This window comes from Metopolophium dirhodum, chromosome 1 (assembly GCF_019925205.1).
Source record: "Metopolophium dirhodum isolate CAU chromosome 1, ASM1992520v1, whole genome shotgun sequence".
Taxonomy (NCBI): Eukaryota; Metazoa; Arthropoda; class Insecta; order Hemiptera; family Aphididae; genus Metopolophium; species Metopolophium dirhodum.
This window is the reverse complement of record NC_083560.1, coordinates 104,389,467-104,408,551: the sequence shown is the minus strand read 5'-3', so window position 1 is coordinate 104,408,551 and position 19,085 is coordinate 104,389,467. Positions and strand designations below refer to the sequence as shown.

General features: G+C 30.8%; 1 protein-coding gene across 1 annotated transcript; it reads left to right on the top strand.

Annotated features, from left to right (window-relative positions):
* Positions 1-6,320: 6,320 nt before the first annotated feature.
* On the top strand, positions 6,321-16,872 carry LOC132949119 (uncharacterized). The gene is made up of 9 exons (XM_061019904.1): positions 6,321-6,404; positions 8,077-8,134; positions 8,227-8,300; positions 10,933-11,033; positions 11,101-11,161; positions 12,017-12,630; positions 15,980-16,377; positions 16,473-16,664; positions 16,718-16,872. Exons 1-9 carry the CDS (start codon positions 6,321-6,323, stop codon positions 16,870-16,872), a joined length of 1,737 nt encoding a protein of 578 aa, XP_060875887.1.
* Positions 16,873-19,085: the final 2,213 nt, after the last annotated feature.

Sequence of the window (19,085 nt, the reverse complement as noted above, 5' to 3'; positions counted from 1 at the left end):
TTTTTCCACTTTAAATTCCAACTCCGACAAACCATCATAATATTATGCTCAAGTTACTTCCTCTAACCAAAACCATCCCCATTTTTCTTCAGACATCGAAACATTATTTACTTCTTTTATTTCCGAATTCATAGCCATCATAAAGCCCCTCCTCTCTCTTCTAATCTATACCGCTGTACCGACGTTATAAAATTGTTATTGTGTAATTTTAATACCTATGTGCAAGCTAACTACATAAGATTCATAATTTTATATTATTATCTTAATTATCTTTATTTTATATCATCATAATATGATCCCATACTACTTTATTAATACTAACTATATTATGCTTATATATTTTAACTGTTGCAAGCTATAAAATTTATTATCATATTAAAATTGTAATTTTTAAGCTATAATTATAGTTTTATACTAATAGCCATAAAAAAAATAATAATAATAATATTAGTACATACCCAATATTAAATGACAACTTAGATACAAACATTACTGTTTTTTTATATTGGGTTAGAGCAGTTGAAATAAATAAATACTAATTTTAATATATAAGTACAATACTGTAAAAGCTTGTGGTTTAAATGGTATTCAGTCTCCATAATAAATTGTTAAATGATAGATATTCATTATGTTAGTTTTTTTTCAAATACAATTTATTGGGAAGGAAAATTATGAATTAATTTGCCTGTGCACAATTTCATTGTGCTGCGCAAAATTTAACTTAATAAAAAAAGAATTAATTTTAGTACCATTCAATGGCTCAACTGCCGAGACCTATTCTCAATAAAAATAAAAGTAAATTATTATTATCTGTTAAAAGTGCCTACGAAATATATTTTCACGTAAATTTGGTTTACTACATACCCACGTTTAAAATAATTAAATAAAGAGACCAATTGTCAACTGTATTTATCCCAATCGGAAATTAACAACAGGCACAGTACTGTATCAGTACTAACTAGTACTGGCCCACTATTGACAGCCAATACTGGTACCTGTAATGGCATATATCTGGGATGATAACGCTTTTCTGTACTGGATACCCAGTACTTCGCCAGTACTGACGTTCAATAAAGACGCAGTACTGACTATTGCTGGCATATGTCTGGGATGGTAACAGTTTACTGTACTGGATTTCCTATACGATTTCCTATACTTGACCATTACTGATATACATTACTGGTATAATAACGATTTCCCTACTGGAATATAAAATCCTAATATTAATAAAATCCTAATCTCTTAAGTTCTATATGTTTAGTATCAAGAATTTGCCTTTGAAGTTCAATAAATTTAGAGTGGATTGAAAATTCAGATATAAAAGAATAGTACCTCGTAACAGGTTAAAAAAGTGATCAACTACTTCAACATTTTTTACAACATCCACAAGAACTAAATTAAGTCGGTGATTATTACTATGAATATAAACTGCCTGAGGAACTTCTTTTTTAAATAATGCAAAAACACTTGAAAAGGAACACCTTTCATATCATTAGCTCTCATTCCCCTCAAAAAAATAATTAAAGGAGGGGAGACAGCAACACGTATCATCAGCCCCCCATAGTAAAAATTAACATTTTTGATTTTTTTTTTTCAGAATTTTTGCCCTCGATTTGCACGTATTTCAAGCCTAGTTTTTTGCTTAGTCTAATAGCTTTTCAAGATCCTTAACATCCAAGATTGTAAATTATTTACAGTCATGCCCGCGTAGCAACTCGCTCGCTGCGCTGCACTCGGACAAAAAAAAGCCAAAAATATCAATTGACTTGCTTTTCCACAATACCTCAATTGATCACACGGTTTCCGCCGTCAACTATGTTGTTACTGGGAATTATAAAGTATGGTTGGTAGAGTATCGGGGTGGTAGTCGATATAATGGAATTGAGTAGTCGCAGTAATCGCGGAATCGGCCAGTGGTCGGTATATCGGAAACGTACCAAACAATATAATAAGGGAGTAAGGGACCTCAAGATTTTAGTTTGCACGCAGGCCTCAAGTAGCCTATAGTTACGGCACTGCTCTCAACACTGAACAGTGAACACTCCGGTCTCACACTCCAATACGAATAACGAACTTTATCATTCTATCCGATCGCTACCCTACTCACGATTACCACCCACCCACGCCGGTCTCAATGATTCTGTGTAACTGTGCACTGGCTGCTGGTGAGTGCCGAGTGGTGACTATAATATAGGTACTAGGGCTGTCGTAAAGTGTAAACCACGTGTTAATTGAAAAAACGATGTGTGGTTCGGCGCGGAGCAGTGGCTGAATTCAATCACGCGACGTGACTGAGAGTAAGCCACGGCCACTGCCACTAGTTCTTGGATGGGTGACCACCCGGTTTTGTAATGCGCATAAACCTTGCCACACATACACGTGTTCCTAACTGACCGTACCAACCACCTCAATCCTACCAACCTACAGGCTAATTGTAGTGAAATAATTATACCAAAAGATAAAGGGAAATGGAAAATTATCAATTAAAGAAAAATAAAAAGGTATAAGGATAGAGTGATTATCTGCGTGGTAATATTGTATGGACAGCGAGGTCGGTGACCCATTCAAATATGGCCTTTCTAAGTGTGAGGTGCCATGACGAACCCTTCTATACTATTATAGTGCACGTGTTATGCGGTATAATAAATTATTATTTGCTTACGTAATAACTAATGAGGTATCATAGTATATTATGGATGTGCATAGGTATTTACGCGTCATGGTTTTATCTATCGTTGATTGGTGATTTTATTTAGTTAAAAGGGTACGTATAATAATTCCACTATTTTATTATATTTCGTATCTCATAATAATGTATATATATATATATATATAAATATATTATGAAATATTATGATTAATTTACATGAGTCACTGCGGCGTATATACGTATCACACCAAAAACACTTCGTTATAACTCCGTGTAAAAAAAAAGCTAAGTTAAAAAAAAAAATTTAGTAATGATTAAATCTTTAAAAGACGTGATATAATAATATTATGGAAATTAAGTAAAATGCCATTTTAAAATATTACAAATACCTATGATGACAAATAAGATCAATTGTAATGTTAAATACTTAGTCAACATATTATGTTTAACTATTTGGCAGGACGAAGAAGTATACTTAAATAAATACAATTAAGTAACCACTACAGTATTTACAGTAATTAATAATGTATCAACAATATGTTGACGAAGTATTTAACATTACAATTGATCTTATTTGTCATCATAGTTATTTGTAATATTATAAAATGGCATTTTACTTAATTTCCATATTATATCACGTCTTTTAAAGATTTAATCATTACTAAATTTTTTTTTTTTAACTTAGCTTTATTTTACACTGAGTTATAACGAAGTGTTTTTGGTGTGATATCAACTATTTTTAATGTTGATGTGTTAATTATCTGGTATTCTATAATAATAATAATAATCTTTAATAACCGCTGGCCTCCTAATAGTAATATAGAAGGAAATACAGTGAAACTTCCATATAACGAACTTCCATTTAACGAAATTTTCTGTTTAACGAAATATTTTTAAGAACTATGACCTTCATTGTTAATTACACGTTAATTTATCTCCAAATAACGAATTTGATGTTTCTATATAACGAAATAATTATTCTATAAAAACCAGTTTTTGTATATGTTGTCACTATCAAATTGATAGTTTATGTCATTTTTTCAAAGCTGGATTTACAAATGAAAATATTGAAACCGATATTGAAATACCAGATGTACAACGAGAATGGGAGTTAGTTCACTGCGATGGCGTTACTTTACAAGATTATTTGAAAATTGATGAAGATATCGCCGTATATGAATCACCTACTGAAGAAAGTATTGTAGAAGAGGTTAAAAAAAAAAGAAAATACTGATGAACTTGAAGAAGAAGACGACGAAGAGGAACATGCAGTAGAACAATCCAAACTCACAGAAGAACAATCGAGTGCAAGTCACGAAATGGTTTGTTTTTGCAATTGTCAGTTGTCACTATAGAGTAATAATATCGTCCGTGCGTCGTCGTAGTACATCGTCGCTGCCGCCGCCGCGATGAGAGTAGTGGGAATGGTTAAGTGGCGGGTCGGGCGATATTTACGATATTTTCGTTCCCCGACCCACCGCTTATCCATCCCCACTGTTCCGTACGCAAAATCGGTCTTAAAAGTGCTTGAACATTTTTGCTTATAACTTACAAACTATCTAACCAATCTGCTAGCGAATTCCTCTATTCCCACCTTCACAATATTTCTGATCGATTGATACCTCATACTACTTTATATGTTCAGCTGTTTGCCCTGTAGAGCTTGGCAAAGAATTGACATAAATTAGGACGATTTTTTAATGTTAAAACTCGGTGTTCTGTTATTATACGTTAGTGGCTACTCCACTATTTTTTTTTTACTTAGCTTCGCGCCACTACCGTCGCGCTGGATAATGCATATACTACATATTTTAATTTGAATATTTAACAATCAGTATATTAAGAGATATTTTTCTGCTGAGTACTATGTATAATATTGATGTGATTCAAACACTAATGTCATATGAATTTGTTATCTATGATTTGGGATGTAACCAGTGGCGGCTCGTGCTATAGGGCACACGGGCACGTGCCCCACCTAAAAAAATTGAGAAGAAAGAAGAAAAATGTATATTAAATTATTAAAATTAAAATTGAATAGGTATTTCTTCCATTATGATATAAGTTGGTACTTGGTAGTTGGTATATTATCGAATATTATCGAAAAAAATGTTTTATCAAATACGGGTGCTCCTAGATACGATACGTGTATACTATATATACGCATTGGGCGGCGGGCACAACTAAGTTGTGCCCCGATGACCCGACCAACAGTACTAGATTTCCCCCACTTATCGACACGAATTAATACGGCATTGCCGGGCACAATCGGATTGTGCCCGAATTCTATTTTTATTATGATTTACAAGATTTTGTCGGTATTATCGCCTTCGTATTGTTATTGTCGACCGCATAATATTGTGTTATAACTTATAAATATTATATTGTATTACATATTATAATGGCATAATAATTATATTTAATATTTATTTTTAAACATATTTTATTTCAGCATAATTTTTTTTTAAAATTATTTGTTGTGCAAGATACTTTATAAGCGTATATGGTTTTGGTATCAAAGGTATCAAAAAATGTTTTATTTTATTTAAAAAATCAACAGGAATTGATGGTAAGTTCAAAGTTGTCATAGTGGAAAAAAAAGGAAATATTTGTGCCCCACCTTCAATGAACCCCACAAGCCGCCACTGGATGTAACTATTATCGTATGCTCTCAATGAACTTAGGTCGTAACTAGAAGCCCGTAGGTCAATTGGTTGAGTAGCAACCAATTGACGAAGACGAATATACTTTAATAATAACCACACATCTTTAAACCTTGAAAACATATTTATTTTAGTGGCTATAAATGTATTATGAATACATATTATCTTAACATATTATTATATTAATATATTATAAAACAAAGTCCCTTTTTCTCTCTGTATGCTTAGATGTAAACTACGCAACGGATTTTGATGCAGTTTTTTTTAATTGATAGAGTGATTCAAGAGGAAGGCTTATTTGTATATAAGATGCATAATTTAGTAGAGAATCACTGCCCCTTTTTTACATGTACGAGCATATCTGGAAAAGAACTATATTTAATAATACTTTTAATACGGGTTTCACTAATAAATCGGCCGAGTTACGAGGAAGGTTTTGAAAAAGTCAATAAAAGTTATTTCAATAGATTATAACTTGAAAATTGGAGGGTGTATACAGTGTAGGGTGTATTTTTCAACTCATATATGCTGTAAATAGGTAAAGGGTAGCTCACACATGATTTTTTTTAGTATACGAAAAAATTAATTTTTTTGTCAATGTCAATGGTTCATTACATATAATATTGATATTATAATTAGAAGAAATATGGTATATACATTTTGTACAAATATATTTATTAAAAATACAAATCTTTGGCCTGGACATCATCGAATGGGACAGCTAGTATTATATATATTTTAATTTTCTCGTTTTCAAATAATTGGTTATTGGTCTTAAAAATTGGAGTTTACCAATTGCACTTAAAATTACATTTTTATATACCAATTTTATTGCACTCGATATTTTCTCGGTGTAGACTATTTGTTCCCCGTTTAACTCAGCTTTGCCAACAGTCCTCGTCAATGCCTAGTAACATAAAAACTGTAATTTATAATAACCACATACATCATATTTCATAACAATTGTATTTTATAAAATATATATTATTTTATAACATGAAACCAAGATGAAGTGTTTTATTTATAATTTTTTGTGTGTTCCGTCTTTAACGATAGAATTTGGAGTGGCATTTTTAACAGTAGTGTTTACGGTAAGCGATTTATAACTTTTTTTAATATATTATTATTAATTTTTTTTAACGTAGCCCATTCGACTATTTCTATCCAAAAACTATGCGTTTTAGTATTAATTGTACATAATATTATACATTTCCATTATGTAGGCGAGTTACCTACCTAGGTATAGTAAAATAAAATGTATAATATTTAATTAGGTCTTAATAATTTTAAGCGTTTTTATAAAATACATACATTTCTATATTCTATTCACGTTAATAAAGAATCTCGGCGGCAAACCTTTGCGCAAGGACAGACAGGTTTTACTACATGGTAGGCGTCAGGCGCGGACTGGCTGGGATGCTGGGATGCTACAGCATCCCTTGCCCTAAAATATATTTGCCTAACATTGTTTATTGTATATTTAAAGACACTAGACACCTAGTGAACAGCAGATCATTACCAACTTACGATTATTAGTGATCTATAATATTGTACAACTTTGATTGAATGTTTGTTGTAAATTGGTACTTATTTACGTTTTTAACATATATTCAATATTTTTTTAAGACAAAATAAAATATATTAAATAATCTACGTGTTTTAAATTTGCCGCGAAAATTTTTGTTATTTTCCCTTTAAATTGTGTAGCATCCCGTGCCCTATTTTACCAGTCCGCGCCTGGTAGGCGTACATAATAATATTATAGTTGACTCGAATAATCGATGTTGACGACAAATAGTTGAGCACCTGACAGCCGCCCGACAAAAACTGGTCACCACCACGATTTAATATAGATTCCCAATTATCAACTACATCCTTCTTCTTAAAGTGGTAACGGCAATGCAGCGTACTGTAATAATATCAAATCGTGGTCACCACTGAGGTTGCTTGGTGAATAAAATATACAATTCAATCTTATATTTAAAACAAAAATAATATTATTTTTGGACTTTTTAGACCAACTACGTTTCAGCTGCGAAATTTGATTACAAATAGCCAGATAGGTAACCTACATTGAGTGTATAATCTATATAATCCTATCTTGATCTTCCGATTCTTCCGTTAAATGAATATTCTTTATCATAAAAAATAAAGTATGTGTCGTAGAGATTGTTAAAAAGACGCCACACAGGCATTTGTTGTCTTCGTCTTACAAACTTACCTACAACATAACAATTTTACGTTCACAATAATACATTTTACTCTGTTTTTTCTAAAATTAGAGAGAATTAACCACTTATAAAATTTAAAGGTAAAATTATTATCTAGGGTATCTCGGAGGCTTTATTGATATTTTTATTAAGAAGCAAGTTATGACCATATTTTTGAAACTGTACATTTTTTGTACATTTTAAAATTCCAAACTTAATTCAAAATAGTACATCAATGAAATACTCCGAGATGCCCTAGATAATATTCTTATCTTTGATTTTTATAAGAGGTAAATTCATACTAATTTCAAAAATTACAGAGTAAAATATATTATTGTGAACCTGAAATTGGCCATGTTGTACACTTGTACGTTTGTAAGACGGAGACAACAAAATTGTAAAGCCTGTGTAACTTCCCATATATTGTCCTTTTAACAATGAAGAACAATTCCATAAGAATTAAGTACAAATACAAATAAACTGTGAATATGTTTTTTTTTATTAAAATTAAATTGTTTATTAACTTAAAGTTAAAATGAATAAATTATTCTAGATTTTATCATTGGTGATATTTGGGGTTAATGCATCCGAGTTATCAAGTATGATTTCAGGTTAGTAGACTCATATTGTCCTCATATCTACGTAAAATGTAAGTTTTATATGAAGCACTAATTTATTGTAAATTTGTTTTTATCTCATTTAGAGCAACTCATTGTTTTTGTAACTATACTCTTGTTATTTCTTACTTGGTGCATAGCGGTTGTAGGAGCTTCTGTGGTAAGTTACAAATGAATTATTGGTTTTAACTATAATATATGTATTGACTCAAGGCCGTATCCAGAAATTTTTTTGGTGGGGGTCCAAAACATGTATATTGTAATTTTATTGAATTTAGGTTTTGATATTTGGTTAAAAATAAGATATTGAAAAAAATTCATCAAGTTTAGATATAAAATCTCCAAGAATAATAAAATTAACATATTATACTATACAACAATCTCAATGATTGCATTTCATAATATATAGTTTTAAACTAAATGGATGAGCCATAGTACTATAGTAGACATTTAGATGGTACTTTATTCATAGTATTTTAATTTTGGTTTAGACAAAGTCATTAGTCACATAGAATACAACTAGTTTTTGACCTAAGTTTTAGGTGTTTGTACTTAGAATTTATGTTAAATAATTGCCTAGTGAAAAAAACGAGGTTTTATTTATTGGAATAGAATATAAAAAATGGGTTTCAAATTAATCAACACAACTATGTTAAATGAGTTAAAATAATAGGTAGATATCTAAAGTATTGATACCTATTCAACTAAACATTACACAAATATCAAATCAAATATTATATTAATATACCTACATTTAAATTTTAAATCAATAAGTGCTCACTGAGTTAGTTGTATTGAGACTTATCTACCTAGTTATTTAGTCAAAATCTGAATAAAATTGAAGTATAAAAACGGAACCTTAATTATTTAATATAGTAGAATTTACCTAATGTGACATCAAAAGAATCACGTAGTTGGTCACATTATCCCATAGGTTGTAATATACGATACAAATAAGCATAGGAAATACAGTTGGGATGTGAGATTTTATGCATATTACTCGAAATGGCGTTTTAACCGAAAACCATAAATTGTTGACGTAGGTACTAAACGATTTATACTGTCTGCTAACTACTTATTATAATTTTTATTTTAAGTTTTTATGTTAAAATGTGTTAGAATAGTAAGTAATGCAAAATTCACATGTACAAATCAACCAAATGAAGTAAAAATCCAGTTGTTCAACTTGTTTTAAATTAATGTTATAAAACAAACATGCAAACATGTCTTGTGACTTGTGAGTAGAAAATATCTTTGAAGATTTTTTTGAAATTCGTTGGGGTTCTGGAAATGAATCTATAATCTACAATTTATAATCAGTACCTACCTATTTCGTGTACCTACGTTTTCTACAGATAGCTATAAGTTTCCACCAATGATTATAATCCCCTATAAAAGGATACCAAAAGTTATCATGAATACATTACCTGAAGAAAATTGTATTGGTCGTTCTGGCAGTGGTTGGATGGTTTTACCGGAATTTGTTGAATATGTTTTAATTCATTATATCATACTATGGTCAAAATTATGGAATTAAAATGAATATAAGAAAATAATTACATCATACTATCATAGTCTAGTTCAAAGGCAAGTTAAATTCCTTGTATTACTTTTTCTTGATGACATAAAATTCACCTGAGCAGTGAGCTTAGAACTCTCTGAATATTGTATTAAGAAAAAAAGTACACATTGATGTCCACCAAATGCCACCCAAATTCTTCAACTATGTAATGTATTAATATTAAAGTCATTAAAATCATTTTGGAAACTAGTTGTATGAGAAAATAAAAAAAAATTATGATTGTGGATATTTCAATTATAAACAGTTTTTGTATTTGTGGTCGATATCCGTTTAATCTCGGTGCAGTTGATTTAATAGTTAGATATTTTAAATCAAGGTCACAAAGTTAAAAAAAAAAGGTGGACCAAAAATGTATGAAAAGAAAATGTTTTATAAATTTCTTGTTTAAAAATAATTTCAAAATTTTCAGGATTTTTACAAATTTTGTCAAAATTCTAACATCAAACATAGTTATTCATTTTTAAATTAATTTTACTTACAAATTGATTTTAATTAAGGCAGGTACCCATTTATTCTAAGTAATGTATAATTTTACTATTTTTTAATTTTATTGATTTATTAATAAGGTATAATAAGATATAATAATAATTATTATGTTGGTACCCTCCTAGTTACATATTACAAACTTATAAATGATAATCAGTAAGTAGATAGGTAGGTACCGAATATTAAATTGTTATTACACAATATGTTTAATAAAGAAATATACCTACCTAAAGGCTACAACCTACTAGTTCATTCTTTGTAATGTGGCTGTTAAATTAAACAATAATTAGTGTTTGTTCATTAGCTATTTAAGTAAGCACCTATATCAAATAAAATAAAAACAATTATAGTGAAGTACGTTGAATATTTTAATATTTTAATATTTTTAGGTATCCACTAAAATTGTAGTACAAGGTAAACATTTAAAAATAATTTCTAAAATAATAACGGTAAAGTTTTAGTTTGAATGAATCTTTTTAAATTACACAATCGATAATAAGGTAACACCTCACCACTGTTCATTCATTGGTACATTTTTCCTACTAAATTATCATACCTTAAATAACTTTTAGTATATGCACAAAAATGTATTATATTGTTTTAATAATATTGAAAAAGTTGGTATGTTTCATACGAAAACTTATTTGTATATAGATATATAGACAATATTATATTACTATTATTTTTAGCTTATAACTAAAATCTGTACTCAATGTAATCATAGAGATCAAGAACAATAATAACTTTTACAATTGTTCTTTGGACCATCTTCATTATTATGTGGCTAGTTTTATCGTTATTCTTCAGAGTAATCAAGCGAAACACGTAAGATATAATATACACTTAAATCATCATCGCAATACTAATACCTAACAGTTAAAATATTATTCAGCCAGTACTGTGTAGCGGACAAAACGAGATGTGCTACGTCTATGTGGCTTATTGGCAAAGGAGTAAGTAATATACAAAAGTAAAAGGTATTATAATATAACCTAACCTAACCTAGTACTCAATAAATTATTATTTATAAAATATTTTTTAGAATTTTAAAGTTTATGATCACTCTGTAATTATAAATTTTTCGTTATTTTATAATTTTAAATTATAAATTATGTAACTGTTAGGCTATAACCCCGTTTAATTTTCAATGAAAACTTTCTAGAATAGTTAAGCTTGGTAAAAAAAATATAAAAACACTTCATCAATAAAATAGTTTCGAAGCTATAAATGAATAAGTAAATTATGAAGCTATCTTTTGTTACAATAACAACGAAATATATTATATAATATTATCTTATTTTTATCAATATAATAATACTTATATGTCTTACCTACTTATAGAAATATTATAATACTAATATTTAGTTGCAGAATAATATTTTTAACATACCTACCTAAATATGTTTTTGGGCTGGATACCTTCACATTTTTTCTTTCTGTCTGATTTTTCATATGGTTTTTGTTGTTGTGGTTACTTATTAACAAAAACATATTTATGGTTCATAGACTTTACTAGTAGATGAAAAATATCGAGTAGCGTGCTATGGTTTTTCTTCTCTTTGTGAATTAAGTACTGTTTTGCGAAAAGTATTTTGAGGGCCGAGGACTATATTAATTACCTATACACACTTGGGTGTTGTATACATAAAACCACGTAGGTACCTACTATAATAGCAAAATAATTGAAAAACATCTATTTTTTGAATTGTTTGTACAATTTAAATAATTTACTATACCTATGCGTAAACATAATAGAATATTAGGCTGTATCACTCGAGGGTTTTAAACATTTTTTATATAATTTGTAGGGCGGAGAAGATGACTCTGAAGAATCCGGAGACGAAGACCCAGACGCCGACGAAAGTAACGAGCGATTTAGAAGAAGACTACGGTTGAAAAATTACTCTCCTGAACTAAGTGTTAAGACTTTTCACCCAACGAGGGCGAACGTAATGCTGACCCCCGATACTCTTGCTCTTGCTGCTACTCTTGCTACTAATACCGTTGTGTCAAATCACACGATTATGATGATCGGTGTCAACAACGGTTTTGGGTGTGAACGCCATCAGCGGACTACGACCGAAAGTCCGCCGAGCGATTTGATAACGCGCCTCGTGGAGTATCGGAAAAATATGACAATGTATCGTCAAATCGCGGTGGCGGCGATACAAAAGCGCAAGAAAATAGTAAGAAAAAAGGTGCTAGAAGATGATGATGATGATACAGCTGATTCAGATGACGATGATGTCAGTGCAGATGATGGGGAAGATGAAGGAGCTAGTAGTTCCCCCGTAGACTTGTTGTTGATGACAGTTTTTTTGCGTAAGATTCCACTATTTTTTTTCTGTCAACCATTTCCAGTCATCACACTGCAGACTGCAGCAATGATGGCAATAATGTCGTACGATGTGTATAATAATGGGTGATAGACAGATTGTAGGGTGATCCACTATAATTTTTATCTTTCTGTATTAGTTAATTATACTTGGTTCAATTAGATAACAGAAATATATAGTGCACCATCGCCAGTATGTAATGCAATTTGAAAATAATTTTCATTGGTGGGTGGGAGTATATTTGAAAATGTTTAATTAACGAACCCCCCCCCCCCCCCCCCCAAAAAAAAAGATACGCTTCTTGATAATCTTCAGGGGCTAAACATGTGTAAGACGAAGACAACATATGTGGGTGCGATTAATACACATATTATTATATAGCACCCCAAGATTTGAAATCAGCACCCTAATTTATTTATGCAATTTATGGTTAGCTAGTTCTTATATTTTACATAAGGTACCTAATGGATTAATATAGTTACCTACAGTATTGCTATACAATTTATCTGTTGAATATATTATATTTGATTATTGAATGGGTGTGGGGAGGGGGGTGAAGTTGGTCATAGTGTAATCCATACTCTATTCAGAATAAGAATGAACCGCTTTCGCCCATGCAGACTGAGCCGCCGAACAGTGCCTAAGCCCTCCATGCGATGGTTATGTTTTCTGTGATTGGCTGACAGTCATCACCGGTCGTCGTCAGCCGTCAGCGCCTGTGCTAACGCTCTCACCGATGTCCGTATTGTAGTGGGGATGCGCGGAAAAAACGTGTTTTGGTCGGCCGAGTGGTTCAATCTTATTCTGAATAGAGTATAGGGGGCTTCAGTGAACAACGGAAAATTAGTACAGTCCATTTTGTTTTGAATAAAAGAAATTAAATCGGAGGAATATTTGTATTTGGTACTATAAAATATATTATTTTCAGTGGTTCAAATAATGTGTCCAAAATTAAATTAAATATAAATTCATAATAGTTACAACAATAGTTTCCCTATGGTATTTAAAAAAATACCCATTGTCATTTCTTTATTTAAGTAGTTATTAGTAGTTTGATACTTCATGTCTTCATCAATGTATTGAAATGAAGCATATTTTTTCTTTTTTTCTTGGGTGTTAGGTTATTAGATTTATGACGTATTTTTTTCAATTTTTTCAATTTTAACGTATTCTTTCAAAACTTTTAATTACAACAATATTATGGGAATGTGGTAATAAGTTGAACGTTGCAGTTGCACTTCATATATTCATACAATAATATGTCATTATCTTTAATCATCGTTATCGACATTATGTATATCATTTTCCGTTGTAGATTAGATTAATACTTCCCTAAAATACCTTGCAGTACTTATCTAACGTGTAGATACTTTGTGATACTTTATGTTTTTTTTCAACGTTCAAAATGCCCGTACCGATTTTCCGACAATCGGCTAACGGTTTCAGTAACTCCATTTTTTTAATTACATATTCCCCCCTACATATTTTACTGATTTTGTTGCAGTTTGGTACTTGTATGCGTTACACGTACTATTTTCATACCACAACGAATTAAAACTAATGTCAATTTGTAATTGTCGTCATAATTTAAGTCCCGGAACTAAGACGCCGTGAAACAATATAGTATAATATGCACTATACGTCAATATAGAAGATGGCTGCAATAACTGAAGGTTTTTTTATTTAATAACTGATGGTTTAATTTGAAGATTATTTTATTTAAATGAATTTAGGTTTTAATAAGATCAAAAAATAAACAATAAATAATTATTAGTTTGTTTTATTCTTATAAGTAAATAACATAGTGGTTATGGGGTGGACATAATTATAGAAGTAGGTATATCAAAGTGAAAATTGAGAAACGCAAAAAAAAATAATAATTTGGTATTGTATATAATGGTATTTTAACAATAATATAAATAAATATCGGACAAGTCGTTCTGAAGTTCAATCAGAAAGCTGGTGGTAAAAAAACTAGACACTTCATCGACATTAACTTATCGAGTTTATTCAGCACTAATATAAAATTTCAAGCCCAAAATACTTTACACAACGACAACGTTAGTTAATATTTGATTAAGTATATCATAGAAATATAATATAAATATATATTCATATTATATTTATTTTAATTTTGCTGTGAACGTCTGGACAAGTGCGTCGGTTGTCGAGTACTTACTAAAGTAACGATGGTGAGTACCTATATAATTATAATTTTTAAATTTTACCATTTTATGTAATCTATTATTTTCTAGAAATCTGGAGGGCGGAATTCGTAGTAATAACACGTATTTTATACAAGAAATTAAGTTTTTATTTTTATAACATATTATAACATATGATTACATTTTAAAGTAAAACTACTTACTAATTACCTACTAACTAAATTATCCGTCGTTTATTTTCTTGAAATATTTAATTTCCATGAAAAATAAAAATAAAATGTTAATTATATCGAAAAGTCGTCAACTTCCAAGTGAACATTTTTAAAAGTTGGTTTGTTGTATGAAACAAAGAAAATATTTAACATATTTACATATACCTAATTTATAATTTGTTTAACAAATCTATAATTATAACAAATTTAAACATCGGCTTTTCACTCTTAAATTACAAACTCATAAACCAACTCAACATCATAACATATAGTTGAGAGCCATGGCTATGCGAATGCATATTTTATTGTACTATATTATAATTATCTCTTATATTATATTAAAAATGTTCAGACATAAACTAGGTACATTAATAGTCGTGAGTTGTGACCTTTTACAATATACAAAATATGATAAGTATTAAATAAAATAGTCTAGAGCACCTTCACATTACTCAGCCTAATACACACACATCGTATGACTTTTGTATACTTTATAATTACTGAAAATACACTATTATTTCATTCACTGTTGAAATTGACTTCAACTTTATTTCAAACCATTATATTTCGGGTCATTGACGGTCCACATAAAACAATACTTTAAAACTCTTATAAAAAATGGTGTTGAAGTGCAAACAACCTGAATTTAAAGCAGGGCAAGTGGCCAACATTTAAACAGTCATGTAGCTACTACAAGCAACAACTCATACAACTGTATTGTCAGGACACTTCACACAAAATATTTTACTGTCCACAGTTTCTAAAAATTACTGTCAAGGCTTGAGCAGAAACAGTAAAGGAAAATAGATAATGCTTTAAATGATTAGAGCCAGAATGTAACGCATTCAAATGCACAAGCAGAGCATGTATAAAATGCAATAATATGGATAAGTACATAACACACTACTTAACTTTGAAAATTATAAATCAAATACAAACAAACATAATAACAGATGTGAAGAAGGTGATTCATCGCCACAAGAACAAGAAAATTAAATCCCAAAGACAACTAACAACTCAAATGAATTAATTAACGAATCTAATGTTAACTGTGCAAGCGTCATACAACAGCCACATGTGCTACTATGGACGGCCAAGTTGCGCGTGAAGGAAAGAAATGGCAAGTTGCAAGAATTTAGAGTATTGTTAGACAATGGATCACAATCTAATTTTGTTACTCAACATTGTATATCAACTCTGGGATTGACAGTGACAAGCCGTATTACTAAAGTAAGTGGAGTAAGTGCACTATCTTACAGCGAAGCTGCCATAACGTTACAAATAATGTCATGTACTTCAAATTTTAAACGAAATTTAGAATTTCTAGTAATGAAAAAAATCACCAATGACTTGCCTACTTCAAGTATTCCAGTACAAGGAATTGAATTACCATCCGAATTAATTCTAGATGACCCAGAATACTACAAAAGTAATACAGTTGATATGCTTATTGGATGTGAATGTTTTAGTGAACTATTACAAAGAGGACTCATCAAATTAGGAAACCACCGCCCAACACTTCATGAAACTGCTCTGGGCTGGGTTGTGTAGCTGGTCAACTAAATGTAAATGATGACAAAAAAAGTGCTGCAAGTTACCTTTGTACAAATTCAAATTGTCAAGCAACAGAAACCATCAACCAAACAGTAACTCAATTTTGGAAAGTAGAAGAAGTTAAAACTGATAAACCAACTACTGATGAAGACATCCAATGTGAACAAATGTATTCATCTACTACATCTCGTAATCAACATGGAGATACATAGTTAAATTGACATTACGCTCTAATCTATAAGTCCTTGGAGACTCATTTCAAGAAGCGTTGAGGCGATTCAGACAGATTGAAAAACGTTTACAAAAGGATGTCCCATTACAAACCAATTATAATGATTTCATGAAGGAATATTTATCTCTTGGTCACATGCAAATAGTTGAAGATACAGCAGTCTAAATAAGTTCGTTATTTTCTATTACACCATCCTGTATTCCGTGAAGCAAGTACTACAACAAAACTCAGAGTAATATTTGATGCGCCAATGAAAACTGACGAGGGTAAGGGCTTATCGCTAAACAATAAACTTCTAGTTGGCCCGGTTGTCCAAGATGATTTTATTTTCTGTAATCATTTGATTCCAAATGCACAGTATAGTATTTACTGCAGAGATCATCAAAATGTACAGACAAATTCAAGTTCACAAAGAAAATACCAACTTACAGTCAATATTATTATCTCAAGACTAAGAGATTAAGGTTTATGAATTAGGCACTGTCACATATGGATATGGCACAGCTGCTGCACCATACTTAGCAACCAGAACATTAAAGCAACTAGCAGTTAATTGTAAGGACAGGTATCCTAATGCAGAAAGCATTATAAAGAATTTCTATGTGGATTAAATTCTTAGTGGAGCCACCACTGTGGAAGAAGCCAGGGAAATAATGTCTGAATTGAACTCCGTGCTCGCAGAAGGGGGATTTCAACTAAGTAAGTGGGCTTCTAACTACAAATCGATATTAAGTTTAACAAAAAACAACAATTCAAGCAATACAACAGACATCATATTACAGTTCTTGGACTAACTTGGAATCCAAGCAACAATGAGTTTCATTGTACAAGACCCCACCTGTTGAATCTACTCATGCATATTAAACCAAAAGAGTGTTCTCACTCATTGCAAGGTTATAATGGTTATATAATCCATTAGGACTTATTGGGCTAGTTGTTATACTTGCAAAAATGTTAATTCAAGAACTGTGGAAACTTAAAATAGAGTGGCACTCACCATTGCCACCAGAAACTCAGGCAACTTGGAATAAGTTTGTTGGTGAATTTCTAAAGTTAAAGCAATTACAAATTCCTCGACAAGTAACATTAGCAAACTGTGATTTAAAATTTGAAATTCAAGGATTTTCAGATGCTTCAGAACAAGCCTATGGAGCGGTGGTATACATTAGGTGTACTGATCAGAATGGCTACAACCAAACAAGAATATTAGCAGCCAAATCAAGAGTAGTACCTGTGCGCACACTAAGTCACTAAGTATACCTAGGCTAGAACTCTGCAGTGCTCTACTACTATAGCAGTTAGTAAATTCAATACGGGCACCGGTAGGTATCTGTCATGCCCGGGTGGGGGATGGTGATACTTCTCTCCGGACATTGTGACCTGCCCGAAGAAAAATGCCACCTGCAGCCGAGGTTTTGAACCGGCGTCGGTGAGCGTCGCAACCTACGCCTTAGTCCACTCGGCCACTCCGTCCCCCGTTAATATAAAATTATCTACTTACTAAAGTCGGTTTTGTGGTTTTTGGAGAAAATATTCCGGCTTGTGATATTAATACATAGAACGCCAATAAAATAATTATGATGCATTTAATATTGTTCTTCATTTTTAGTTTAAAAATTGTATTTTGTTTTTCAACAATTATATCGTCTTCAATCTACAAAAAGAAAAGATTGGATTTCGCTCTGCTGTGTGAGTCAATGTATAATGGATTGTATTAAACTTGAATTCAATGATATAATATCATTGTATAAGAAAAACGATTTTGAGCGGAGACGGTTTATCAGTCTGGATTTTTTAAATTTTATAATATTATAATTGTTTATTCGTTGCTACGGTGATAAACAAAGCGTTAGAAATTAAAATCCCATTTTAAGCGGTTTTTCGTAATTAGTCAGTAGTTTTTTCGGTGGCATTAAATAACTATTGAGAAAATCGAAAAATGACTTGTTTAAAGTACCATATTGATCCAATTTGCTAAAAGCTAAGGTACTATATTATGTTGAAATCAAAGCACTTCTACTGGTAGAAATGTTGTGTACAGGATATAAAAAAAAAATAAAAAAAAAAAAATAAGCACCATTGTAAAACCATTAGCTTCCTCGCTTTGCTCAGAATCTAAAAATACGTAAAATGTCTCGAGAGAAAGAATCTCAATGTATTTTATTTATTTATTTATTTAACGGACGGGAGTCCAATTTACATAATACATAAGGTAACATTTGATAGAAAATTAATATTAAAGATACATAATATACATACAAGTTAACATGTTAAATTATTTAAACAAACAAATTATTGAAGATTTTATTAATATTTATCGACTAATGTGAGAATATTTTTGTTTCTTTCTTGTAATCAATTTTTAGTTAGGAATTTCT